The following is a 27,292-nucleotide window of genomic DNA, read 5'->3' as shown; positions in this document are numbered from 1 at the left end:
GAGTGTTATATTTTTTATCTAACTACTCTCTGTTCTCTGGTGGGAGTTACTAATGAGCAAAGAAAAGTCCTGAGGTGGAATAAAGTATAAGACAAAGACTAAGCAACATGCAGGCTAATCTACTCCTGACTTTTAGTTACTAAAGAACATTAGTAAAAACTTTAAAAACGGAACCACAGTGCTTCCTGCTTCCATAAGTGGCTAAGTGACTAAGTACAGGGTATAATAATATAACAAAAGAACTTGGACATGCCTGAACTCATTGCTCATCTCAGTTTTTTTGTTTTGTTTTGTTTTGTTTTAAGATTTTATTATTTATTTGTCAGAGAGGGAGAGAGTGCACAAGCAGTGCAGGCAGAGGGAGAAGCAGGCTCCCCACTGAGCAAGGAGCCTGACGTGAGACTCGATCCCAGGACTCTGGGATCATGACCTGAGCCGAAGGCAGACACTTAACTAACTGAGCCACCCAGGCATCCCTCGGTTTCTTTTTTGAGCTGAGTTTTTAAGAGGCATACATAAGTAAATATTCACTGAACTATATATTAGGCATTGTGCTTAGTGCTGGGCATAGAGGTGAACAAGACAGACAAGAAGACCTCAGTGGATATTCTAATGAGGGAAGAGATGATGAATACAGAAGATAATCATAGATTCTGATAAAGTAATGAAGGAAATAAAAAGTGTGATGAAATAAAGGATAAAACTTAAAGGTAGTAAAGAAGGCTGCTCCGTACACACATACTAATTCTTAAATGGTCTTCTCAGCTTAAGTTAAGTCAGTGTCAACTAAATGTCCTTTAAACATGTCAGGAAAGAACTTTATTTCCTAAGACCATGTTCCCGGAAATGATTTATGAAGAAGCCATGTGCCGTTCATTATGCTCTCAAGAGTCTAAATGACTCTATTGTCAAAATTCTCCATGTATCCTTTGGCGGAATTCTCCACAATCTCAGGTTTCCTAATTGACTTACCCAGTGCTGTATATAGGGTTAGCAACAACACAGAATAGTAGAAGATGTTTAGTTTGCTCAGGACGTGGAGGGAAAATGAGGTCAAATTTATAAATCCTGGAGACCCTAAACAGAATACATTTGAAAAAACCCAATGAGCACATAAAGTTCAATTTCTTTTTTTTTTAATTAGTTTCAGAGGTAGAGTTTAGTGATTCGTCAGTTGCATACAACAACATCCAGTGCTCATTACTTCAAGTGCCCTCCTTAATGCCCATCATCCAGTTACCCCATCCTCCCACCCAACTCCCCTCCAGCGACCCTCAATTTATTTCCTAGAGTTAAGAGTCTCTTATGGTTTGTCTCCCTCTCTGATTTCATCTTATTTTATTCTTCCTGCCCTTCCCCTATGTTCATCTGTTTTGTTTCTTAAATTCCACATGAGTGATATCATATGATATTTGTCTTTCTCTAAGTTCAATTTCTTTATAACATTTTCTAGAAGACTTCCATGGGCTATCATCTGTTATGTGGTAACTATACAGATGACACCACTTTAAATTCAGAAGTTGGCAGGAATCCTGATAAGCCAGTCCGCTTAGAATTGCAGAGGGTAGGAGGTTCAAAGCAATGGTGTAGTTGGGAGACACGCACGTGCACACATATGCACACACACTTTTAAATGATTAAACATGTAGGTCTGAAATATAGTGCTGTGCTCAAAGTCTCTGTTTTCTATGGGACTTAGTATCCAAATGTACAAACTTCCGAATGGTATATCAAAATATATCAAAGAAATATCAAAATTTCTCCAGTCTAATCTTAAGTATGAATATCCATCCAATATTTTTTTCCCTGATGTGACATAGCTCTTAACTCACAGCTATCCTCTTACTCCAACTGAAAGGGATCCCTAAAGCTCTTCAAATTAACATCTCTTAAAATACAGTGCCAAAAATGCCAAGCATATGGGCTTCACACAGAGAAGCTCCATTCTGTGGCCACAGACTAGAGTATCACAGATCCTTAACTCAGGAATGAGGTTTCACTCGTGTGTGGCTGGTCATAAACCGGTCAGCAGAAGACTATGATAGGAAGCTCGGTATACACTGAGCACCCCTAGAGATGAAAACTATTGAAAGAACCGGTCCCAATGAAAGACAGCCTGATGTAAGTTCAACAGTATGTCTTTCCTAATAGGCCAACATATCCATTTTGTACTTAAAACACTGTTCAGCCTGACGCTTGATTTTGTACAAAGCCTGATTATATATGACCTTTCCCACTTTATCTGTTACATTCCTGCTACTCATTCCTCTCTTAGATTCTTTCTTGTTCTAGTCTGGTACTTCTCAAAGTATTCATCTACATATCCACCTATAATATTTATTTATTTTTAAAGATTTTATTTGAGAGAGAGAGAGTGAGTGAGTGAGCACAAGTTGGGGAAGGGGCAGAGGGAGAAGCAGACTCCCCACTGAGCAAGGTAGCCTGACATGGGGCTTGATCCCAGGACCCTGAGATCATGACCTGAGCCGAAGGCAGACACTTAACCAACTGAGCCACTCAGGTGCCCCAGTAATTATTATTTATTATAAATAAATAATCCGTCAGCCTTGGAGGCAGCTATGCTTTAAACAATAAGCATAAACTTTAAACATGATTTTTTTATTTTGGCAATACATTAGAATAACCTGGGGAAACTCTGAGAAAATACTCATGCCCAGGTCTCCCTCAACAGAGATTCAGATTTAATTGGCCTGAGGGAGAGGGGAAGCTTAGGCTGCAACCCAGGTGATTCTAAGCAGCCAGGACTGAGAAATACTGCTGTAGTCAGAGCTGAACATCTCAGCCTTGACTGCCCACTGGAATTATCTGGGGAGCTTTATAAAATACTGATGCTTAGGTCCTACTCCTAGCGATTCTGACACCATCGGTCTAGGGTACTACGTAGACACCGAGATTTTAAAAGTCTCCCAGGAGGGGCGCCTGGGTGGCTTAGTCGTTAAGCATCTGCCGTCGGCTCAGGGTGTGATCCCGGAGTCCTGGGATGGAGCCCCGCATCAGGCTCCTCCACTGGGAGCCTGCTTCTTCCTCGCCCACTCCCCCTGCTTGTGTTCCCTCTCTCCCTGGCTGTCTTTCTCTCTGTCAAATAAATAAATAAAATCTTAAAAAAAAAAAAGTTTCCCAGGAGATTCTAAGGTGCAGTCAAAGTTGAGAAGTGTTGTTTAAAGAAAAGAAATGACCTGGGGCCAGAAGACTTAGGTTTTGAGTCTCTCCTTTATCTCTTATTAGCGATGAGACTTTGAACAACCTTCACAACCTCCCCAGTCCTTAGTGTCCTCATCTTTAAAACGGGGACAATAATACCTATTTCACAGGGCTGCTGTGAGGATTGAGATAATGTAAGTAAAAATATGTTGTAAATTTTAAATAACTACACATAGATATTAGAATCCCCAGAGAATGAGGCTGGGGCCCTCCCTTAAATATTTATTTATTGACATTATATGCAGGAACGTATATGTGTGCAATAATGCTTCTTCAACTTCCTCACAGATTTTGTGAAAATCTGTCTAGGCAGGAAAACATTCAGTAGGATGTGTACACTCCCGCTGTAGTTACTGTTGAGTCATTGCTACGGTACTCCCCTCCCCTACAATCAGTCCCTGATCCCAGGGATTCATTCAAGCCAGGAAGGGGTAAGGAAGAGTCAATTCAACAAGTATTTATTGTCTGTTATGCACACATTCAGTGCTGGGTGCTGTGAGAAACAGGAAAGTAGAAAACACGAGCTCCCATATTGAGGAACTTCCAGTCTGGTTGAGGAGAAAATGTATCTGTACATTTGGGGTGGTTACATAAAGCAAGGTCACTGACTGGCCAAGTATAGCACTAATTGTCAGGAAGGACTACAGGGATTCAGAGAAGCAAGAGCTCATTATGACCTGGAAGGGTGCAGAAAATGGTACGGAAAAAGAGGGTTTGAGGCGAGCGCTAAAGGAGGCTAAGATTTAGATAAGTTTAGAAAAATAACTTAGAGATAATAGCCTAGGCAAAAGCATAGAAGCGGGAATGAGTATGGTGTGTGTAGGGAACAGTGGAAAATTATCTAGGCTGAAATACAGGTAACTGGTTGAAGATGCGGCTAATGAGAGGAGGACCTTTAATATCTGGCAGAGATGTTCGGTCATTTTGAGCTATATTGTGATCCCCCCCCCCCATTTTGGGTTGAGCTTCATAGTATTACAACGTAGCAGCAAAAAAACTGAATCTTTTAAAAAGATCAAGTATTGTGGAAAAAGCCTAGTAAGTTTGAAGAATGCACCTCACAGAGCTCAGGCAAAGACAATTTATATTGATACTTATCACTTGGTAATAGGACATTATGTGACACTTTAAAATGAAATATTGTGAGAATAAAAGGAACCATGACTAACCTTTATGCTCTGGATAGCCTCGGTGCCTAAAAGTAACGAGAATGGTGAGCTGGAGCAGCACAATCACCACAAAAAGGACCCGGGCCTGCAGAGAAATCAGTGTTAACGTGAAACAGATACATGGGTACAAGACAGTTAAGGTTTTTAAAATGGCCTCATTAACAAAAATGAAAATGACATCATTACCAGAAATGACTATGCAAGAAAAAAAAAATGATCAAAGAATCAAACAACTGATCCACAAGAAAAGAAAATTACAAATTGCCTCAGCATTACTCTTTCAAAGAATTTGGATACTGAGACCAATACTGAAACAAAGTAATCCATAGTTATATAAAGTGATCAAATTAAAGCAGTCCACCTTCACCGTACCACAAGTATAACTGGTTTTATTTCAAGCTGTCGAAGAGTAAAGAAAAATAGTACACAGTGCACTGCAGGCTGAGTGAACGGAGACGGCGTTTTCGTTTGCTTTCTCCATCAGGGTGACATTCACTTGGAGATTAACTCCCAGCAAAGAGACATAATCTAGGTTCTGGTTTCTCGCAGTATGGACCCCAGCTCATCACTGGGATCATCTTATGCCTGCTGGGAAGGCGGAATCTCAGGTGCCCTCTCAGCCCTACTAAATCAGAATGCGTCTCTTACTGATGTGCCCTGGTGATTCATAAGTACATCAAAGTTTGCAAAGCCTGATCTAGGTGACTATTAAAAACCCCCAAAAGAAAAACAAATGACATAAAAGGAACTTGTAAAACTGAGATACAAATGCCCATTAGTCATATTTCTAAAAAGCTTAATCATACAAGTAGTACAAATAAACTAATAATAAATTTACATTGTAAGGCTGTGAAGATATATAGTAAAGCTATGTCTGGAAGGTGAAATTAAAGGCTTAAATTTTCTTCTCAACATCATGGTGTGTCTCTTTGGTGTGTTTTGTGTCAATACCCAGTTAACAATAGATAAATGGTTACATAAATTAAGGTACATTTATGCCAATAAACATCGTTTTAAAGTAATATAAACTGATGTCAGAAAATAGTCAAAACAAATTCCTCAGTGGAAAAAAAAAAGAGAATGGAAATTACTATTTTACATTAAAAACTCATATACCAATGTATATGAGAAAAAAATTAAAGTATCATAATGACAAACAGAATGGTTGTAATAAGTAGTGTGATAAAAGAATAATGTGGGGCTGATTTTACTTATTTCTAAATTTTCCAAGTTCTCTACATTAAGCATGTATTATTTATGTAGAAAGAAATATTATTTTTAAAAGATCCTTAATCCAATTTTATGCAGTTCTTACAATTCCCTTAGTTATTCTGGTTTTATGGTATTGCTTAGAACATGGTTCCAAAACAGGTATTACTTGTCAATGCCTCTGCTTTTTTTTAATTCAAATCAACTTCAAAGCATTGTATTCTTCTAGACAAATAACTAACTTAATTTTATAAGGTTCATCTTTCTCACCACATGATTATATTATTACTTTGGACCCACCACTAGATTTGTCCTAATCTCATCTAAAGTTGAATTTACTCACCACGATGCAATGGTCAGTAAGGAGAATAAATGATGCCAGGGGATCAAATCTGAGATGAATATCCTCTTGAACAGAAAATATGTGGTGAACACTCTTACTTCTTCCAGCAGAATCCTAGTTATAAGCACAGCAGTGACTCTCATGCACACTTGTATGTATAATGTTCCAAGATTCAGTTTCCAGTAACATTTGTCAGTTATCTCCAAATAGCTGTATTTTTTTCATTTATTTTTGCTTCTTCCTGTAAGCACTTTTTTTTTTAAAGATTTTATTTATTTATTGGACAGAGAGAGAGACAGTGAGAGAGGGAACACCAGCAGGGGGAGTGGGAGAGGGAGAAGCAGGCTTCCCAGGACCCTGGGATCATGCCCTGAGCCAAAGGCAGATGCTTAACGACTGAGCCACCTAGGCGCCCCTCTATAAGCACTTTGAATACAACTTCTTTTAAACACTGAAATTCTAGATTTGAACTAGAAATATCAGCATGTACTCACAATATATTTTCTCTTAAAAGAAAAATTTGTATTTTCTCTCTGCACACTGAAAAGGTCTAAAAATAGTAACAAACCCAAAAGCAAGGAGCTAGCTGGGCTAGTGCCCAGACTGTACTCTCAAAATAAAATTTCTCACTACAAGATCGGTGCTCTTTACAGAAATAGATTCTAGTTCTTGAACAAGAAATACCCAGGGAGAGCTTGGAATATCTTCATACCAGAAAGCAAGAACACTTAACAAAGACTACTGGGATTATATCTAAAGATTTAGTGGCCAACTTGGAGAGGCTCCCACCAGCCAAAGGTGGAACAATTTGAGCATCAAAAATATAAATGCCATGGATTGAAACATACCAAATATATATATATATATATATGTATATATGTATATATATATACACACACACACATATATATACACATATATATTTTTTTAATTTTGAATTCATAATGATACTAAAAATAAAAGACTCATTTGGTTACCTTTAGCAGATGCTAGAGAAGCAACTCATTATTCTGAAAGTTGGTTTAGAAAAGGGAGGGTGGGGGAAGAATTAAGAATTTATCCCACCTTTCCAGCATGAACTTCTCTATCTGGGTACCAAATAGATAAGGGAATTTTCTTCTTTATGGGACTATTCTAATTAATACTCCTTTTACAAGGAGTGCCAATTTGAATACCACCATTGTATAACTCTAATGAAATAATGGACCCAGGCCAAGACCATCAATAGCTGCTGGAAATCCTTCGGTGAAAAGCTGATTAGGTACTTCATAATGAACGGAGGGAAAAGCCAGCAGTGTGCTGGAGCTGGCTTAACAGGCTCACAAAAGCCAATTGTTAAACTTTCAGGAATTTTGCCGGCCAGTTGATGTGTTGGTAGCTTAAAAATAGCTATGGTAAAAATATTTATACTATGGAAATTGGTATAAATCAAGGAAACACTACAAATCAAGGTTTTCCCTTCAAACCTGTCCCAAGCTGGTTGTTAGATATTTACCACCACACCACTGGATAAAGTTAACAACACCTGAATACAATGATCAATCCTAACATTACTAGAAGAGAGACAACCAGATATCACGGTCTTCTGATAAAAGCATAAAACACCAAATGAAGTATTCCTGCCAAAAAACAGACTCAAAGCTGATCCAACCCCTAATCTAACTATCAGTTATAGAAACTAGAGGGGGTGGAGGAACACGCTGAATGATACAACATGAATGTAAACAACATAAATCTAGAATACAGAAAACTCTACAGGATAAAAGGTCTAATTTCCAAAGTCACCCAAAAAATAAATTGCAAGGGAAAAAAAAACAAGGGAGAGGAGAGAGGGAACCTGTAGATTAAAAGAGACTGAAGAGACAAATCAGCTAAACACAGTATTTGAGCCTTGTCTGGATTCTGATTTGAACCAACCATATGCGTGTGTGTGTGCGTGTGTGTGTGTGTGTGTGTGTGTGTGTATATGACTAATTGGGAAAATGGAACACTAGCTACATAGTTTGATATTAAGGAATTACTATTGATTTTTCAGGTGTGTGATGGTACTGTGGTTACATTTTTAAAAACAGCTCTTTTAGGGATACATACTGTCATGTTACCGATGGAATGACATGGTGCAGGGGTATAGATGAAACAAGATTGGTCATGAGCTGGTAACTGTTGAAGTCGGCTAACGGATATATGGGAATTCATTACAGTATCATCTGTTGCATATATTTTTAAATTTTCCCATCATACAAAAGTTTTAAAATAGCAAAAAGTACTCGTACATGTGTGTATCTAACTTTTACTGCTCAAAATGTTCTTATTGTAAGTTATACATTCTTGTTTTATTTTTTTTTTAAGATTTAATTTATTTGAGAGAGAAAGAGACAGAGATAGTGACAGAGAGCATGAGTGGGGAGGAGAGGGAGAAGCAGGCCCCCCACTGAGCAGGGAGCCCGATGTGGGGCTCGATCCCAGGATTCTGGGATCATGACCTGAGCCGAAGGCAAACGCATAACCAACTGAGCCACCCAGGTGCCCCCACGTTCTTGTGTTAAAGCAGAGTTTTTCTTTAATTTTTAGATATAGAGATTTCTGAAGTCTGCTCTTTCAATTGGCAAAGTAGGCACAATAATCTAAAGTTCTGGTTCTCAAACTTTAGTGCACATTGGAACCACCTGGATAGACTGTCGAACAGATTGCTGGGTCCCATCTCCAGAGTTTCTGGTTCAGCAGTTTGGTATTTCTAACAAGTTTACATTTCTAACAAGTTTACATTTCTAACAAGTTCCCAGGTGATGCTGATGCTACTAGTTCAGGAACCACACTGAAAATTGATCTAAGGGTCTAGTTGCTACTAGGCTGCTCAGAACTATAGACACTCAATAAAAATAGTGAGTGGGTAAAATATAAGATAATAAATTAATGTCGTTTCTCATAGATTTTTCTCAGACTTTACTATAGTATACTGTGTTTAAAAGAATAGAAGTTGGGGTCCCTGGGTGGCTCAGTGGGTTAAGTGTCTGCCTTTGGCTTGGGTCATGATCCCAGGGTCCTGGGATCGAGCCCCACATCGGGCTTCCTGCTCAGCGGGCAGTCTGCTTCTCCCTCTCCCTCTCCCCCTGCTCATGCTCGCTCACTCTCTCTCTCTCTCTCTCTCTCCCTCTCCCCAATAAATAAATAATCTTTTGAAACAAAAATAATAGAACTTCCCATTGATGAATGAGGGAACTAAGTTCCCTATTTAATATTCAGTAGACTAATCTTTTAAAGTTATACATATATAGAAGAAAACAGATTAGTGGTTTCCTGGACATGAGGGTGGATGGAAGACAGCTTCGAAAGAGCACAAGAAAACTTTTGAGGGTGATAGACTGTACTGATTGTGCTAATGGGCAAGGATATATATGTATGTCAAAATTCACCAATTATACTCTAAATATGTAGAGGTTTTTTGTATGTAAATTATACTTCAATAATGTAAGAAATGTTAAACATGGAAAAAGTATATGTGATTTCACATTTCTACGCAGAATTTAACAAAGCAGCCAGAAATGTTTCAAGGAATATGAGCTATGATTTTTTTCCTCATAAAATTATAGAAGCTGGGGTTTTGAGGCAATCCAAGGATTTGGGAGTTCCCCGTTCCTACAGTGAGCAGGTCTCCTATAGTTGAGCCTACTTCCACCTCGTAACTGTAAATAAAGATAGGGAATAATTTATTCTAGGTGCACTTGTACCTTCAGGTTTTCTTTCAGTGAGCCAACTTCTAACAGAATGTTAAGAGTTCATCCCATCATCCTTCCTTCCACGTCCTTCCCGTGAGTTTCTTTCTAAGCAGAACATTTCAAAGATGCGTGGCATTGCAAAGGGCCTTTTCTTGCTTCCTCATCTATGAACTGGGGATCAAACTACCTACCACAGAGGATTGTTATATGGATTAACTAAGAAATCCTAAGGGTCCAGCATTTCCTTAGAAGGAGCTTAGTAAGCAGCTCCTTCCTACTCAAAATCCTTCTCTGTGACACACACACACACACACACACACACACACACACACACACGATAATGAAAATAATTACATGTGTTTTCTGAAGGATTACTTGGTAATCTTCAAACTAAGACTTAACATTAGAAGATGGAATAGTTAAAAACTGTCATCAAATCATAAAGTGGTGGAAACTGACAGATTTTTTTTTTTTCAGAAACTAATTCCAGAGCACGGTCTATCTCCTAAAAATTTCATGATGTTGATGAAAGTGTTTTATTTTGGTAAGGAATGACCACTTGCTACTCTGGCAGGTGCTAGTGAATTAAGTGCCCCAGGCTGAATTGGAATGGCAGGCAGACTATTACTACATATGCTATCAATGCATACCCCCAAACAAACAAAATCCTCTGGATGCCTTGAAAATTCTCTATCCTAGAGCTTTCAAAATAGTGACACAATTTTCCTGTACTTGGAGATAGCAAGCAAAGGCATAGGCACATAAATACATGTTTTCTGACTTATTCTATTATCTTTGGGTATGTAGGGGGATTTGCTCTCATTATTAAAAGACTCTAGCCAAAGTTGAAAGAAAATAAAAGAATGATTCCCTGGGGCTCAAAAAGAGGGGAGTGTGGCCAGTAGTTGCACACTGAGAATCTAGTTTTTTATCTAAGTAGAATTACTCCTGAGTGTTCGTTTTCAGAATATACTAAATCCAGTGTATTCTTTTTTTTAAGATTTTAAATTTATTTGAGAGAGAGAGAGAGAGAAAGCACATGCGTGTGCCAGGGAAGGGGAGGGGGAGGAGCAGAGAGAGAGGGAGAGGGACAAGCAGACTTCATGTGGAGCTCAGAGCCTGACACAGGGTTTGATCCCACAACCCCGAGCTCATGACCCGAGCCGAAATCAAGAGTTGGATGCTCAACTGACTGAGCCACCCAGGTGCCCCTCAAGTTTTTAATTAACTTAGTTTCATCTCTATCAATTGACTGGAAAAAAAACAAAAACAAAAACATCAGAGTTTAGTGTGGTTACAGCCAAATCATTTATATATCAAGTTGAAAATTATGAACTTACCTGGACAATTACTTCTATGTTATGTGTCCTATTACTGTAGTTTCTTGGGTTCCACTTCAGTATGAAAATAGGACCAGACAAATGAAGAGCTTGCCCTAAATGAACTCCATCAATCTTAACCGTGACAGAAGTAACGGAGGATAAGGAAAAGGCCAAGACTCTAAAATGGGAACATACAAACGCATGTGGTTTTAGATATTTTCACTCTTTTTAGAAAGGAGAATAACTCTATTATAACCTGAAAAAAATATAAATGTAGGCAGAACCATCACACTGTATAACTGTTCATATGACCACTATTCATATGATCTGGTTTCTTTCTGAATGGTGGCTTTTGGAGTTGTATAATTAAGCAAACCTGAGTTGGTGAGAAATTAGAAACTATTTTTATACTTTTTAGAAAGGAAAATCAATTTTCTTTTGACAAATAAAGCTGGAGTAGATCCAAGGTTCTTTCTGATAAACTCCTGAAGTCCTGGTTTTTCATATAGGGAAAGAATATTGATTAGACATCTTACTTCGTTAATCTCATGTTAATCCTACCATCCCCTCATTTGGTTCCCAATGTATCTGTCCACAAGAAGCAATGTCACAAACAGAGCTAAGGCTACCAGGCCCTTTCAGAGAATACAATGTCTAAATCAGATAGCCAGCTCCAATCAAAAAAACCTGAGTCACTTCACTGCTGACCAAAAAAATAAATTAAAATACCCCGATACCATTTTTCCAGATTAATTAGTACATCTTTTTAAAAGTACAATATCCAAAAATGGTAAGAGTGCTGTGAAATTGGTACTCATATTGCCTGGTCACATTATAAATTAGTATGTTTTAAAAAGTGATTAGGTACCTTATGCACTGCTCGTGGTAATGTAAAATGGTACAGCCGCTATGGAAAAGAGTAGGGTGGTTCCTCAAAAAATTAAACATATAATTACCATGTGATCCAGCAATTCCATTTCTAGATATATACCCATAAGAAGTGAAAGCTGAAAGCAGGGATTGAACAGAGTACACCCACGTTCATAGTAGCATTATTCACAACAGCCAAAAGGTGGAAGCAAAAGTATCGACAGATAAATAAACAAAATGTTGTATATACACACAATGGAATGTTAGTCAGCCTTAAAAAAGCAAAGTCATTCTGACACACTCTACAACATGGAGGAACCTTGAGGATATTATGTTAAAGAAGCCAGCTAAAGGACAAATACTGTAGGATTCTCCTTATATGAGGTTCCTAGAGTAGTGAAATTCATAGAGACAGACCAGTAGAATGGGGGTTGCCATGGGCTGGGGAAAGGGGTAAATCCGAAGTTATTCTTAGATGGGTACAGAGTTTCAGTTTTGGAAGATGAAAGTACTGATGATGGATGGTGGTGATGGTTGCAAAACAGTATCAATGTACTTTAATGCCACTGAACTGTATACCTAAAAGCCGGTAAAATGGTACATTTTATGTTACATTTATTTTACCACAATTTTCTTAAAAGAATGATTTTAGTTACCAAAAAAAAAAAAAAATTAATTGGGCAATCTTTATCAACAGTCATAAAGGAATTCATATTCTTCCACCAAGACTCCCACTTCTAGAACTTTATCTAAAGAAATTATTCAAGTGGAAAAAGAATCTACATGTATCGGATGCTCATTCCCAAGTTAGAAAAAAAAATATAAGAGTTCACCAATAAGATAGGAAAATGGTTAGATAAATTGTGGTACATTCTCTCTATTGAGAGGAAAAAAGTAGGAATTAAAAGAGACTGTGGCCTATCATTACAACTATGTAAAAACATGCCTCAAAGAGAATGCCTGAAAAAGAAAATTCAGAAATGTCAATAACAGCTCTATTTGGGGGTAGGGAGATTATAGCAACGTAAAACATGAAGATAAAATACACAAAAATTACAGTGGTAGGGTTATGGGTTTCTGGATGGTTTTATAAATTTCAACAGCTTAAAAAAATATTTTTTAACTGAACGGGAATGAAGCAGTAAGCATTTTATCTCTATATAATGTTTAGATTGTTGGGAAAATTAGAGTGGGGTATCTCATAGCTTTCACATGGGATTATAGTCACATCGACTTATTCTCCATTAGTATCAAACTGAAAGGAAATTCCAAAAAACTGCTACATACCTGATATGTGTTGAATGAAGAAGTCTTTCTAGTGGTTCATGTCTAGCACAACTATATAGGAGTGACTTAGGATTAGTGATAAGAACCACAGGCCACTCGCCAAAGACCAAATCTGCAAAGCTAAAAAGGTCATGATCAAAAGCAAAGATCCGGTACCTAGAGACCAGAAGACAATAAGGTAATTTAGTCACTTCTTATTATAAAAGGGTATGAAGGTTATCCTCAGAACAAATGTAAAAATATAAAACTACACTTTCTAGAGATCATGAATTTATACAAAATAAAAAATATTGTTTCTCTGTTCTTCTTCCCTTGCCCCTACCACTTTATACTTCACGTCTGTCACAAATGGGATCTCCTTGAAGACATAAATTTAATTGTGCCCTAGAACAATGCCTGGTACATAGCATGCACACTTTCATTTTTAAATAAATGCTTAATAAATTAATTCGTTTCCACACTTTAAGACTGTTTTGAACCTACGACATTCATCATAAGCCTCATACCTGATATTCCTCATCTCATCAAAAATGTTAATAGTAACATGAACACGATTAGAAATCTTTCATTCTTTTAAACCTTTATTTCTACAATTTCAAAGAAATTAACAAAACTTATTTTGGTTTTCTAAATGCATGGTGAAAGGTATAAATATTCATTAAAGAATAACAAAAATTTTATATTTTCTACTTTTTGAACTGAGAAAAGAAACAGTTAACTATGGCAGAAACAATAGTGCTCACCAAATACTCCACGTGCTCCCCTGCATTTCCCAGTCTCCCTGGCATTAGGTTGGGACCATGTGACTAGTTCTGGTCAATGGGCTGTGAACAGAAGTGACATGTATCACACTTCTGGTCCAAAGTACTTAAGAAGGGGTGTGAGTTCTCCATGCTCTCTTCCCTGCCCTGGAATTGAGGTGTTGACATAGTGGCATTATAAGATGGAGGAAGTGTGAATCCCTGAGTTACCCCATGGAAGAGAGATGCACTGGCTCATACCAGATTTACATAAATGAAAAAAATAAGCATCTGTTGTGTTAAGCCACTGATATTTTCCAGGTTTATTTGTATCCACAACAAAGCCTAGCCTAATATTACTAATATACCTTAAAAAAACTCTTCTATTATCCTAAAACAACATAAGGGCAGGTAGAGGTTAGGTCCTTTCAGTAAAACACCAGATAAAACCCCAGGGTTGGAACAACAGGAGAGCAGGTGGGAAGAGAAAGAGAGGAAATGGTTTCATGACATCACTTAACTTGTAACTATAGCATATATAAGAAATAAAGACACTGATCAAGGATTAGGAAGACTATCTCATAAAAGGCAAGCCCAGCCCAGCCCACAACCTCGCAGTCATGAATAGACAGGTCTTAGCTCAAAGTAATTACAGTTGCCAACTAATTACAGGCTTCAAGCATAGCTTTTAGACAGTTTCTAGCAGAGCCAACTGAAATGAGTAAGTACCTTCCAAGATGTAAAGCTATCTTTTAATGGAAGTAGTTAAAAATAGAAAGATAACATATTCAGCTCAAAAAATATTTACTGAGTAACTAACATCTTCAGAGAACGGAGTTTGAATAAATTAAACAGCAACTGATAATAGTTCAACAATGAGATGATTCTCATCTATATGTAAGCTATTGTACTTAGTTATTATCAAAATATGTATTTAGTATTTAGTATATATATATATATATATATGTAACTATACCGTATGCTTTTGATAAACGGGTTATGTTTTCTCATAGAAAGACTTAATCTGGGGCGCGTGGGTGGCTCAGTCATTAAGCCTTTGGCTCAGGTTGTGATCCCAGGGTCCTGGGATCGAGCCCCGCATTGGGCTCCCTGCTCAGTGGGGAGCCTGCTTCTCCCTCTCCCACTCCCCCTGCTTGTGTTCTCTCTCTCTCTGTCAAATAAATAAATAAATAAAATCTTAAAAAAAAAAAAAAGAAAGTCCTTAATTTTAATAAAACCAACTATCACGTATTTGAAGAACTTAAATCACTAACATCTTATAGTAATAACTACAAAGGTAGGTATAAAATTCAGGGGGTGACACATTTCCAGTTCTAGTGTTTCTCTAAGTGTGGTCCATGCAGGACCTGGTGGGCTTTTAAAAAAATGCAGTTTCTTAGGTCCTAAACCAGACCAACACAATCAAATGCTCTGGAGATAGGGCCTCCAAATTGTTTTTTTTTTTTTTTTTAAAGATTTTATTTATTTATTTGACAGAGAGAGAGACAGCCAGCGAGAGAGGGAACACAGGCAGGGGGAGTGGGAGAGGAAGAAGCAGGCTCATAGCAGAGGAGCCTGATGTGGGGCTCGATCCCATAACGCCAGGATCACGCCCTGAGCCGAAGGCAGACGCTTAACCGCTGTGCCACCCAGGCGCCCCCAAATTGTTATTTTTAATAAGCTCCTCCACAATCCTTGTGTACCCTAGAGTTTGAGATCCATTTCCTAATGGATGCATCTTGAAAATCTAATGTAACATAGTGATGACAAACAACTGTTGCAACGAGGTTTTTACACACCAACACATATAATGCCTATATTACTTTAAAAACTCAGGGAGATCACAAGTTTTCCCTTAACTAGGATCACCCACAATAGCAGTAAGAAAATATGGTTTTAGCAAAACTTACATGTATAAGTTTTATTCTGTGGGGTAGTTCCCTTACCTTCTGTTATCCTTCCAATCTCCCACCTCAAGTTCCAAAGTGCCCTGGAGGTGACGAGTGTGCAAAACAGGCATCAGTCCACCAAGGGTATGGAGGTGCCCACACAAATATGCTGTAGCTGAACTAACCAAAGAAAAATGAAGAGAATAAATGAACAGATAACTTGTGATGCCAAACTAATAAAAAGATCTCTTTAGGAGAGCAAGAGTAACATAAAAGAATTACAAGCAATTAATTTTGATTTTGGAAGCCTGCCTCACCTCATTACTGACCGAATTCCAGGTGATGGAGAAAGGATAGTGGATGTTGTATAGTGTCCAAACCAAATACTGTGGTTGCTCCGACTACTTTCCTTGGCCAGTAACAGAAGTTCCTCCATCCGCTTCTGAAATGGGAGAAAAACAGAAGGATCTTTAATTAGGGCACAGGCTGAAATCTACAGATTTAAACATCTCCCTTGAAGTTTTATAGTAATAAGTATATTATGTCTAAGGCCTAAACCCTACTAATTAATGACCTGTACGGACCAGTATAAATTTCAAACTCTTCATATACATAATAATTCATTTGGTCCTAAAAATAACTCTAAGTAGGGCAAGTATTATGTCCATTTGATAGATAAGGAAACTGAGAAATAAACAATAAGCTTTAAATAACATAAATTTCTTTTTTTTATAAGTTTCTTTATAGAAATTAAGAACCACTAATCTTTTCAGCCCTGTATACTACACCGCAATTAATAAAGAAGATCTTGAAACTAAACTTCTAAAATAAGATGTACATATGTCCATAAAAAGCCTTGTACCTGAATGTTCATAACAGCTCAACTCAGAAGAGCCAAAAACTAGAAACCATCAGTATATCCAAACAATGGAATGCTATGCAGTGATAAAAAGAAAGAACTACTCCAACACACAATAATACAGATGATTTATAGAAACATTATACTGAGCAAAAGAAGCCAGACACAAGAGTACATACTATATGATTTCATTTACATAAAATTCTAGAACAAACAAAACTAATCTATACTGACAGAAAACCCATCAGTGGTTCTCTAGGATTGGGGTGAAGACTGACTACACAAGAGAACTTTCTGGGATGATAGAAATGTTCTGTCTTGATTGTGGTGACAGTTACACCAGCACATACATTTTTTATCAAAACTCTTCAAACTTAAAATGAGTGCATTTTATTGTATGTAAATCATCCCTCATAAAGTTGATTTCAAAAATAACTTGTACAGGGGCACCTGGGTGACTCAGTCGGTTAAGTGTCTGCCTTTGGCTCAGGTCAGGATCCTGTCCCCAAGTCGGGGTTCCTTGCTCAGAAGGGAGTCTGCTTCTCCCTCTCCTTCTGGCCCTCCCCCCTGCCTGTGCTCTTTCTCTCAAATAAATAAATAAAATCTTTAAAAAATAACTTGTACATGTATAAATATACATGAATTATCTGTAAAGTGCTTATAGCAGTGAATTCCTGGACCCTGCACTAGTCTTATTTCTAATTTGGTAAGTCTCAGGGAAAGCCTGGGAATCTGCATTTTACAAGACTCCAGCTGATTTTCATGCAGACGGTCTTTGAATCGTATCTTAAAAAACACTGCTCTAAGGAATAGGCTTTAAAATAATAAGTTAGGGGTGCCTGGGTGGCTCAGTCGTTAAGCGTCTGCCTCCGGCTCAGGGCGTGATCCCAGCGTCCTGGGATCGAGCCCCACATCGAGCCCTGCATCGGGCTCCCTGCTGGCTCCCTGCTCTGCTGGGAGCCTGCTTCTTCCTCTCCCACTCCCCCTGCTTGTGTTCCCTCTCTCGCTGGCTGTCTCTCGCTCTGTCAAATAAATAAATAAAATCTTTAAAAAAAATAATAAGTTAATAAACTCTGTCTAAAGACGGTTGGAAGATAAGAAACAAAATATACCTTCATTAAATAAAATGCCTAATATAACACAATGCATTTCACAATATTCTATTCACTTGATTTCAAGATCTTCTGAACCCTCGTTTCACTTTGAATCTCTTTCAGCCCTCAGCAAATTCTGCCCTTTATTATAGTTATTTCTGCACTAGTATTATGCCCCTCCACTAGATTAAATATTCTAAGAGGCGAGTGACTTGATCTTATCGCTCTTGTATTCTTACATATAGGCACATATGTCTTGCATATGGGCATGTGCTCATTAGTGAGCTGACATCTGTTGTACTAAGAAATAATGAGAGGTTCTCAGATGTGACTTTCTAGACAGTTTTAATCCAGCAACGCCTAACTTACTTTAACAGAAATTTATTTACTTCAGTGGTTGCCCTTCTCTTATTAAAATAAATACCGTCCATTAGTTAGAAATGGCAACTATGGGGATTTAGGAATATATCCACAGAGTATAAAAGCTATATGCCCTGCACCTTGCAAGGTGCGTGCTGCACTTAGTACATATTTAACAAATGTTTACTGAATAAATTTCAACGTGAGGTACTTCTTCATGAAATTTTGGGACCAGAACAGGAATAGCAATGATAGTGCTGAAGTAGCCAGGGATTTCTTCTAACCATACTTGCAACCACAGTAAAATTGTTCCCAAGGATTTCTAGACAAGAGCTGGTTTACCTAGGATAACCTTAGTGAGCCACATTTATCCAAGAAAAAACAAAATAGGTTAGCTACAAAGGGAAGTGAGATTTTTACTGTACCTCATCTAAAATTCCAAAGAAATTATAGGGTCTCTTAGGCCCTGGATTTGGGGTGGCATCCAAAGAGATGAAAGAATAGTTGCCGAAGGGAGTATTGTGGACATAATGGAAAGAGCCATCCCTACGTACGGCAGAATATTTCCTAAAAAATACAAGACAGGAAAGTTTGAGTGCAATCATAAAAAGACAGAATGAGTTTAAATTCCTCCCCGTGTATCACATTACATTTTGCCTCCCTTTGAAAATTTCCTAATCTGACAGAGAAATACATAAACTAATCCACAATAAGCTGATTAAAAGAAATTTTAAATATTTTTTCCCCATTGTCTACAAAGATTCAGGCAAACTAATTTATAAGTAACCAAACACAAGGTCATCAAGCAAAGCAGAGAAGTAGGCAGCTATTTTACGCAGTCCACTGAACATTTAAAGAGAGATCAGTTAGATCCAGTGAAATGGTACTTACCCATCATTGAAAAATTTAGTGAGGACCTACTAAGTACCTAGCAGAATTCTTGGTGTAATGAGATACAAAAGGTGTTTACATCTTGAAACAGGACTACAGAGGCTTACCTCACAATAAAGCCTTGCAAAGATGAAGTCATCAAGCCAGGAGAAAAATGTTAGTTAGGTCTGGGTCAGTAAATCTTTTTCAGTTCCTAAAAATGTATCTGTAACATATACAGGGTATACACTTGGTAATGAAAGTCCTCACTACCTAAGTATCAACATTGTTCAGGTGTCTGTAAGGTTGGAGAGTAAAGAACAGGGGGAAAGCGTCGGTAACATAGTACACAGTGTAGGAACTCATTAGTATTTGTTGAATAAATGTGAAGGAAGGTATATATTGGGGACATACCTATATTACTCAAATGTCAAAACATTGTAAGAAAATAGATAAGGCACCTTTGGAAAAATACAAATAAACTCCTGAAACCTAATGTGCTATCAGGGAGCTATATTTAAGCCAGGATAGTCATCAAATATATCATAAATAAATACATTATCACAGATATTATAATTAAAAGTCAATTAGTTCTATTACCTCTCTTCCGGTATTTTTAAATTTTCTATTTTGGGGGGCACCTGGGTGGCTCAGTCAGTTAAGTGAATGACTCTTGATTTCAGCTCAGGTCATGATCTCAGGGTCATAGGATCCAGTCCTGCATTGGGCTTAGCCCTCAGCACGGAGTCTGCTTATCCCTCTCCCTCTGCTCCTCCCCACTCTCGTGCACTGACACGTGCATGCATGCTCTCTCTCTCTTAAATAAATAAATAAAGTCTTTAAAAAAAATAAAATGTTCTATTTCGGGTTTTTTCTCTCATTAAAATTTTTATTTATATTTTTTCTACTTCATTTGTTTTCAGTTATTTATTATTTAGGATAATCTCACATATGTTGTTCCCTTTCCTATATTTTTAACACATTAAAACCCACTATCTAAAAATAAACCTAACTATTTGAAAGCAGAGATTAAAATATATGATAGCTATTAACATTTTTTGAATTCTGGATTTTGACATTCTCTGGGGCATTCTTAAGATCAAGATTTAGCTTTAAAATGTTTTTTTCATTCAGGCTGATAATCTGTAATGTCCATATCTCCAGCTGTTTATTAAAATGCTATTTATTAAAAATTCAGACAACGTTTAGGTGGCTAGAAACAAAAATATAAAGGTTCAAGTGACTAAGAGCTTTACCTTCCCGATAACCAGTCAGACCCAAAGTCCTGTTAATTCTTTGAAAATGTTTCCTAGTTCCATTCCATAGTCACCATCAAAGATAAAAATAGATAATAGAAAATGAAGGATTGTCATCTCTGACCTTTTCCTTTCCCACATTAAAAACAAAGGAAGACTTCGTCCTCCAAGTTATGGTGACTCCGATTATATGTTAACCAATGCTGTTTGACCTGCCACCCTCCAGCTGATGACATTGTCCCCGTATCTGTGAACTTTGTTAGACAGGTATGTCTCCTATGCATTTCAAGCCCTTCCATATCATGACTGGACTATTACAGGACTCTCCTACTTGCTCTACAAAACTCCAATCTCCCTGTTTTTTCCTTATTATCCCTATCTTGTTTCTTTTTTGTTGTGTGATTGCCCTTATAAAATATTATTTCATTATGTGACTTGCCTCCTTAGGAATCTATACCGGATTATGGATTATACCTAACACAGCTAAATTTCTACACTTGTCACTTAAGACCTCCATAAATTGGCCCTAAGCTACCTACCCAATGTCATACCAGTCCTCAAAATGATCCTTTATTCTGGTGATATCAGTCTCCTTACTGTCTCTAAAAGCTCATTCTAGCTTTTAAAACTCTGTGGTTTTGCTTAAAATATGCCCCTCAAAATTTCTTACTTCTCCAAATGCAACCCTTCTTTTAAGACTGGACACAATTTTTACTTCTTTTATAAAGTCCTAACTTGCAATTAGTAGACATATAAGTTCTGGAGATCTAAGCACAGCATAGTAATTATAATCAACAATACTAGATTATAAGCTTCAAAGTCACTTAGAGACTACATCTTAGTTATTCTTACCACAAGAAAATGATAATCATGTGGTGATGATTGAGGTATCAGCTAACTCTATGGTGGTCTTCATTTCGCAATATATAAATGTATCACGTGAACATGTTGTACATTTTAATCTTATACAATGTTATATGTCAACTGTATCTCAGTAATAAAGTCTCCTCTGTGTCCAGCCCATGCTGACTTCTGCCCTTTCCGATTTCTCACAGTGATCACCATGTGTACCAAATACTGTAGCGTTTCATCAATCATCCCTTCATGTTCTTTTCTAATTGTTTCCTAAACAATTCTTATCTCCCTTAACTGGACTTCCTTGAAGGTAGAGGCCATATATTTTTCACATTAGCTCTTGTATCTCTCACGCTATCCAACTAAAGATGGGCTCTCAAAAAATTCTTGCTACTTGAGCGATGGACAATGTAGGACAAAGCTGTGGAATACCCTAGAACTGGAAGTGAAATTGCAACTAAAAGAATCCCAACACATTGAAACTAGAGAACTAGAACTTTTCTAACTCAAAGAGACTTTCATATTCACAGCCTTTTTCACATTCATGGCATATAAAGAAACTTTTAATATTTCTGTGACATACTGGGATAAATGGATAGAGCAACCAGGGTGACCAGCTGGGCTCCTCAGCCACTGTAGACACTGAGGGAATCAGTTTTTCAGTATTCCTAAAATCCACAGTACTCTGGTAACAAGCTCAAATCTAAGTGACTTCTGATGTACAGCATGGTGACCACAGTCAAACATACTCTATTATAGGGGCGCCTGGGTGGCACAGCGGTTGAGCATCTGCCTTCAGCTCAGCGCGTGATCCCGGCGTTACGGGATCGAGCCCCACATCAGGCTCCTCTGCTATGAGCCTGCTTCTTCCTCTCCCACTCCCCCTGCTTGTGTTCCCTCTCTCGCTGGCTGTCTCTACCTCTGTCGAATAAATAAATAAAAAAAACCTTAAAAAAAAAATTATTGTATATTTGAAAGCTGCTGAGAGTAGATTTTTAAAGTTTTTATCACAAGAAAAAAAAAAAGCTTTTTAACTATATACGGTTATGGGTGTTAACGAGACTTATTGTGGTTACCATTTCACAATATACACAACTACCGAATCATTGTGTTGTATACCTAAAAATGAATGTGTCAATTATATCCAAGTAAAAAAAATTTTTTAAAAATGACTTCTGCTATGTATCAGTGGCAAAATAGAAGTTTGTGTGAAATATTTAAAGTATCATTAGCCAATAAAAACCATAAAGTATATGAAATAAAAGGAATTAAAGGAAAGAAAAAGTCTTGGGGGAAAAAAGGAACTGAATCTGTCACACACACATACACAAAAATTCTGAGTTACTAAAGGTTCTTCTGTTAAAAAACGTTTTCACCCATTCATTGACTTGACTGCACCCCCCCCATACTACTTCATGGTCTGCATTCTGTTCACTACAGTACCTGTAATAATTCTCGACACTCTCCAGACTTGGAATGTTGAATGCATCTAATTAAAAAGAAAACAGCAATGAATCACTAAATTCTACTCCTGAAACCAGTATTACACTGTATGTTAACTAACTAGAATTTAAATAAAAATTGGGGGGAAAAAGAAAGCACATGGAAAAAAAAAGAACAAATATCATCTATATTAAAAAGAAAAATACAAACACCTTAATGACTAAAGAAAAATGACAATACTTTCAAAAGCACTTTAAATAGCAGAATGCCAATAAATTAGCCTGATAGTTTTTAGAACTTGATAACAGAATTCAAATTATCTGGAAACTTATTGGGGGCACCTTGTACACTGGAGAATAAGAAATACTTTGATATTATGTACTATTCAGAATAAATCTATTTGCAGTTGTAAGACTGGACTGTTGTTGCTGCTGTTTTAATCATGTTTTAATCATTGACTGTTACATGGATTCATGCCAAGTGTTTCTAAATAGCTGGTCACTTTGATAACAGGACCTAAGACCCTCTCTTCTTAATCTTGAAGAGATTCAGTAAGAAAGGAGTTATATAATGTAAAGGGTAAGGTAAAAGATGTCATAGAACACTTATCTGGAAACACAATGATTTCATAGAGTTTGATTGCCTGGTTGCAATAACTAAAATTACTGACCAGTTTGGAATTTCAAGAATCCACTACATTTCTAACAACTTTAGACAATAAGCTGTGAAGTCCAATTTAGGCCAAAAGAAATATTATACAATATACAAAGAATATAATATACAATACAAAAGAAATATTATACAATCCTCTTACTAAGAGAACTACACTGTTATAGCTAAATCTTTTTTTTTTGTTATAGCTAAATCTTAATAAAAATTAGTTTCCTCCTATCTTAACACAATATATAAACATATATATAAACACATACTATAAGCATTTGTGCTTATACAAGTCAAATTAGATTATCACGAGCTCCAAAGGAAAAGCTCTGTTCACAAGATCTAATCACAACAGTCTGATATTTATTACTTGAAATAAATCAGTAGCTTGGCTTGAAAAACTTTTTTATTATGTACAGGCTTGCTTTTTATTGCAAAAGAATTTGATCTGTGCCACTAATTAGGATCAGGAAAAAAGGGAAATGTAAAATTCAGATCTTCCTCAACTTACAATGGGGTTACGTCCAGACAAATCCATTTTAAGTGGCAAATATTTAAGTAGAAAATGCATTTCATACCCTGAAGCTACTGAAGATCAGAGCTCAGCCTTGCCTACCTTAAACATGCTCAGAATGCTTACATTAGCCTATAGTTGGGCAAAATCACCTAACACAAAGCCTGTTTTATGATAGAGTGTTGAATATCTCATGCCGAATATCTGAGAGTAAAAAACAGAATGACAGCATGGGCACAGAATGGTTATAAGGTTATTGGCTCTTTACTCTGGTGATCGCGTCCAGAATCACCAGAGTTATCATACTGCATATCACTAGCCCAGGAAAAGATAAAAATTCAAAATCTGAAATACAGTTTCTATTGAATGTGTATCACCTTTATATATTGTAAAGTTGAAAAATCATAGCTCAAGGGATGCCTGGGTGGCTCAATCGGTTAAGCATCTGCCTTCGGCTCAGGTCATGATCCCAGAGTCCCGGGATCGAGCCCCGCATTGGGCTCCATGCTCAGCAGGGAGTCTGCTTCTCCCTCTGCCACTCCCTCTGATCATGCTCTCTCTCTCTCACACACACTTTCTCTCTCTCTCACTTGCTTTCTCTCTCAAATAAATAAACAAAATCTTTAAAAAAAATCAGAGGTTAAACCATCATAAGTTGAACCATCGTAGGTTGGGGACCAGACTTACAAGGTGTACCAGAGAAAGCTATAAGCCAGATATCCCATCATCAATTAATAATTCCTAGCTGCTTTGTATGAACTATTTATAAAGAGGGCATTTTCTGATCAAACCAAAACTATGTATTTCACCAGACAGAATTAGCTGTTTAAAATGATAGTTTTAAATATATAGGCACACAGCAGCAATTAATAATCAAATGAAGCAAAGTACTTACCAACCAATAAGAAACTCAACGTTTATAAAACAAACAAACCCACTGTTTTGACACTTTGCTGAAGAGATCACTTCCTTACTAACACTATAATAACAATAATAGTGTAAAAAATGTGAAGGAATTATCCATTTCTCTACTCATAGAGATTTATTTGCAATTTTAATCTTTTAATGTATACACAGTAAAATTCATTCACTGTAGTGTACAGTTCTTTGGGTTTTGACAAACGCACAGTCATGTATCCACCACAATGGAGATACAGAACAGTTCCATCATCTCCCAAAATTCTCTCATGATGCTTCTTTGTAGTTGGTCTAACCCCCTACCCTCAACCCTTGGCAACCACAATCTGTTCTCTATAGTTTTGCCTTTTCTTAGATGTCATATAAATGGAATCATACAGTACATAGACTTATGGGGGGTGGCTTCTATTAGCAAAATGTATATCTATCAATCTTTCTATATGTATTTATGTATGTCGTGTGAATGTATATACGTAAGGACTGATTGATTGATTGCAGGCTCTACACCCAATGTGGGGCTTAAACTCATGACTTTAGATCAAGGGTTGCATGCTCTACCAAATAAGCCAGCCAGGTGGCCAAAATGGTTATATTTTTAAATGCCCTCCTGCATAGGTTTTGCCAGAAGCTTTTCTTCATGCAAAGAGAAAGGACCATCCCAGCTTTCCCCTCAAAGGCTAAAAGTGACATCTGAGGTTTTAAAATCACATAATATAGTTGTATTTCAGAGTTGTGGCCTTCAGTATAACTAAAACTATGTTACAATGTTCCCATTTTATAATTTTATATTCTAAATTGGAGAATCTAGGCTCTTGAAGGGGAAAAAAATCTAGTTTTAATTATATGTGGGTCTTGACTCTTACCATGATTTCCTTTAACATCAAGCCACTTGGTTTTTTCCATGACCCTTGTCTTCTTCAGAATACCCTGGTAGGTTTGCCATTCTACCTCATGTTGCCTGGATCCCAAGTGTTCCTTTGTTTTGGCATCAGTCAGGTCTCCTGTAGATTTACGTAAGACTTGAATCACAATGCAAAATAAACCCAAGGGGGTTAAAAAATGTTTTTAAATGCACACTGAAAGAACAAAGATACTTAAAGTACTTAACATGTATCAGCATAACAACTTATAAGTCCATCTATGTCCAAAGCAAGCCATATAAAATAAGATTTTCTTGGCAAGGACTTTGTTTCTCATTGGTTAGCAATTACCTATTTAACTTCCCGTGATATGAGAAATGGATTCTTTTTTTTTTTTTTTAAAGATTTTATTTATTTATTCGACAGAGAGAGAGACAGCCAGCGAGAGAGGGAACACAAGCAGGGGGAGTGGGAGAGAAAGAAGCAGGCTCATAGCGGAGGAGCCTGATGTGGGGCTCGATCCCATAACGCCAGGATCACGCCCTGAGCCGAAGGCAGATGCTTAACCGCTGTGCCACCCAGGCGCCCCTGAGAAATGGATTCTGAAAAAAAAATTTCTTTAAAGAGAGCAGTGCAAAATGGATCATGAACTCTGACAAAAATGAAAACTATAAGAAATTCCAACACTCTGGGCAGATGCCTGATATCTACGACAACCATATTTTCCACACCCAAAATCAGGACATGTAATCTGACCAAGTATTATTTCTATAGCAAGAAGTAATCTGGAAGGTGTGGCTGGGCAATGAAATACCAAAATTTCTGGAAAACTAAACAGTTGAAATGGAGGTTTTCCATAAAATAAGTACTGATAATCCATCATATCAGCAGAGGTGTTTCAGTAAGTTGGGTAGGAAATGAATCCCGCAATAGACAAAACAGATGCTCCTTTAGCTTTTTCTCCAAAGCATTGGGGAGCAAATAGGAGTTTGAAGACTCAAGAGTACCCAAGTCACAGAAGTACCGAAAGATGAGGAAAAGTGTCCTAAGTCACTTTAAGCCTCAAACAATTGACATAAGACTGACTAATGCTGTTAAAAAAAAAAAAAAAAGCAAAAGTTAGTTTTTTTAAAAAGATAATTTTGGGGGCACCTAGGTGGCTCAGTCGGTTAAACCTCCCACTCTTGGTTTCAGCTCAGGTTATGATCTCAGGGTCGTGAGATGGAGCCCCGGAGGGCTCTGTCCTGGGCCTGGAGGCTACTTGAGATTTTCTCTCTCCCTCTGCTCCCCCCACCAAAAAAAAAGAAAGAGAGATAAAGAGAAGAAGGAAGGAAGGAAAGAGAAAACGTTTGATTTGTGGTTAAAGGGCTTTCCCTAATTCTCTCTCAAATCCATAACTATAACAACAAAGACGAACGAATACAAATAAAGCAGACGGTATACTAACCAGGATCATGAGCCTTGCTTCAACTTGCTTCTACAAAACCTTGCTACGGCAAGTCATTTAGCTTGGATCTTGACTCAATTATCCATAAGCAAAGGAAATTACAACGTCCCATCACCTCTACAGGAGGACTCACCTGGGGCTGAGGCTATAGTGTTCTAAACATCCCCAAAGCGAAAGGCTGCACCCCTGGCTAGCATTCTATCATCCGGACCACAGAACAACGCGACAGCACGTCAACCCCTCCCTACCTGTTGCCAGGACGAGAGCTGGTTGAATGATGCCAATAGTTTCTGAACAGAACTTCTCTAAGTCTACAGCTCTGCCTGGATCACGAAACCTGCTCAGGTGAATGTCGGATATCTGCCGAAAGCAGGTATTAAACAGAGATA

General features: G+C 37.5%; 1 protein-coding gene across 3 annotated transcripts in view; it reads right to left on the bottom strand.

Annotated features, from left to right (window-relative positions):
• TMEM62 (transmembrane protein 62) overlaps positions 1–27,292 on the bottom strand; it is a 35,260-nt gene that overhangs the window by 4,648 nt on the left and 3,320 nt on the right. For 2 of the 3 annotated variants that reach the window (XM_026479895.4, XM_048218265.2), the window contains exons 2-12: positions 27,152–27,263; positions 25,460–25,597; positions 22,505–22,550; positions 18,506–18,647; positions 16,085–16,209; positions 15,825–15,947; positions 13,139–13,294; positions 11,000–11,159; positions 5,944–6,057; positions 4,392–4,476; positions 973–1,077 (exon numbers count right to left, since the gene is read on the bottom strand). In XM_026479895.4, the coding sequence (XP_026335680.1) occupies positions 973–1,077; positions 4,392–4,476; positions 5,944–6,057; positions 11,000–11,159; positions 13,139–13,294; positions 15,825–15,947; positions 16,085–16,209; positions 18,506–18,647; positions 22,505–22,550; positions 25,460–25,597; positions 27,152–27,263 (1,306 nt within the window). The remainder of the gene's footprint in view (positions 1–972; positions 1,078–4,391; positions 4,477–5,943; positions 6,058–10,999; positions 11,160–13,138; positions 13,295–15,824; positions 15,948–16,084; positions 16,210–18,505; positions 18,648–22,504; positions 22,551–25,459; positions 25,598–27,151; positions 27,264–27,292) is intronic. The other variant, XM_026479897.4, reaches the window with a different exon arrangement.

Source organism: Ursus arctos, unplaced genomic scaffold (assembly GCF_023065955.2).
Source record: "Ursus arctos isolate Adak ecotype North America unplaced genomic scaffold, UrsArc2.0 scaffold_36, whole genome shotgun sequence".
NCBI lineage: Eukaryota > Metazoa > Chordata > Mammalia > Carnivora > Ursidae > Ursus > Ursus arctos.
Note: the sequence above shows the minus strand (reverse complement) of the source record. Positions and strands in the feature narration are given on the sequence as shown.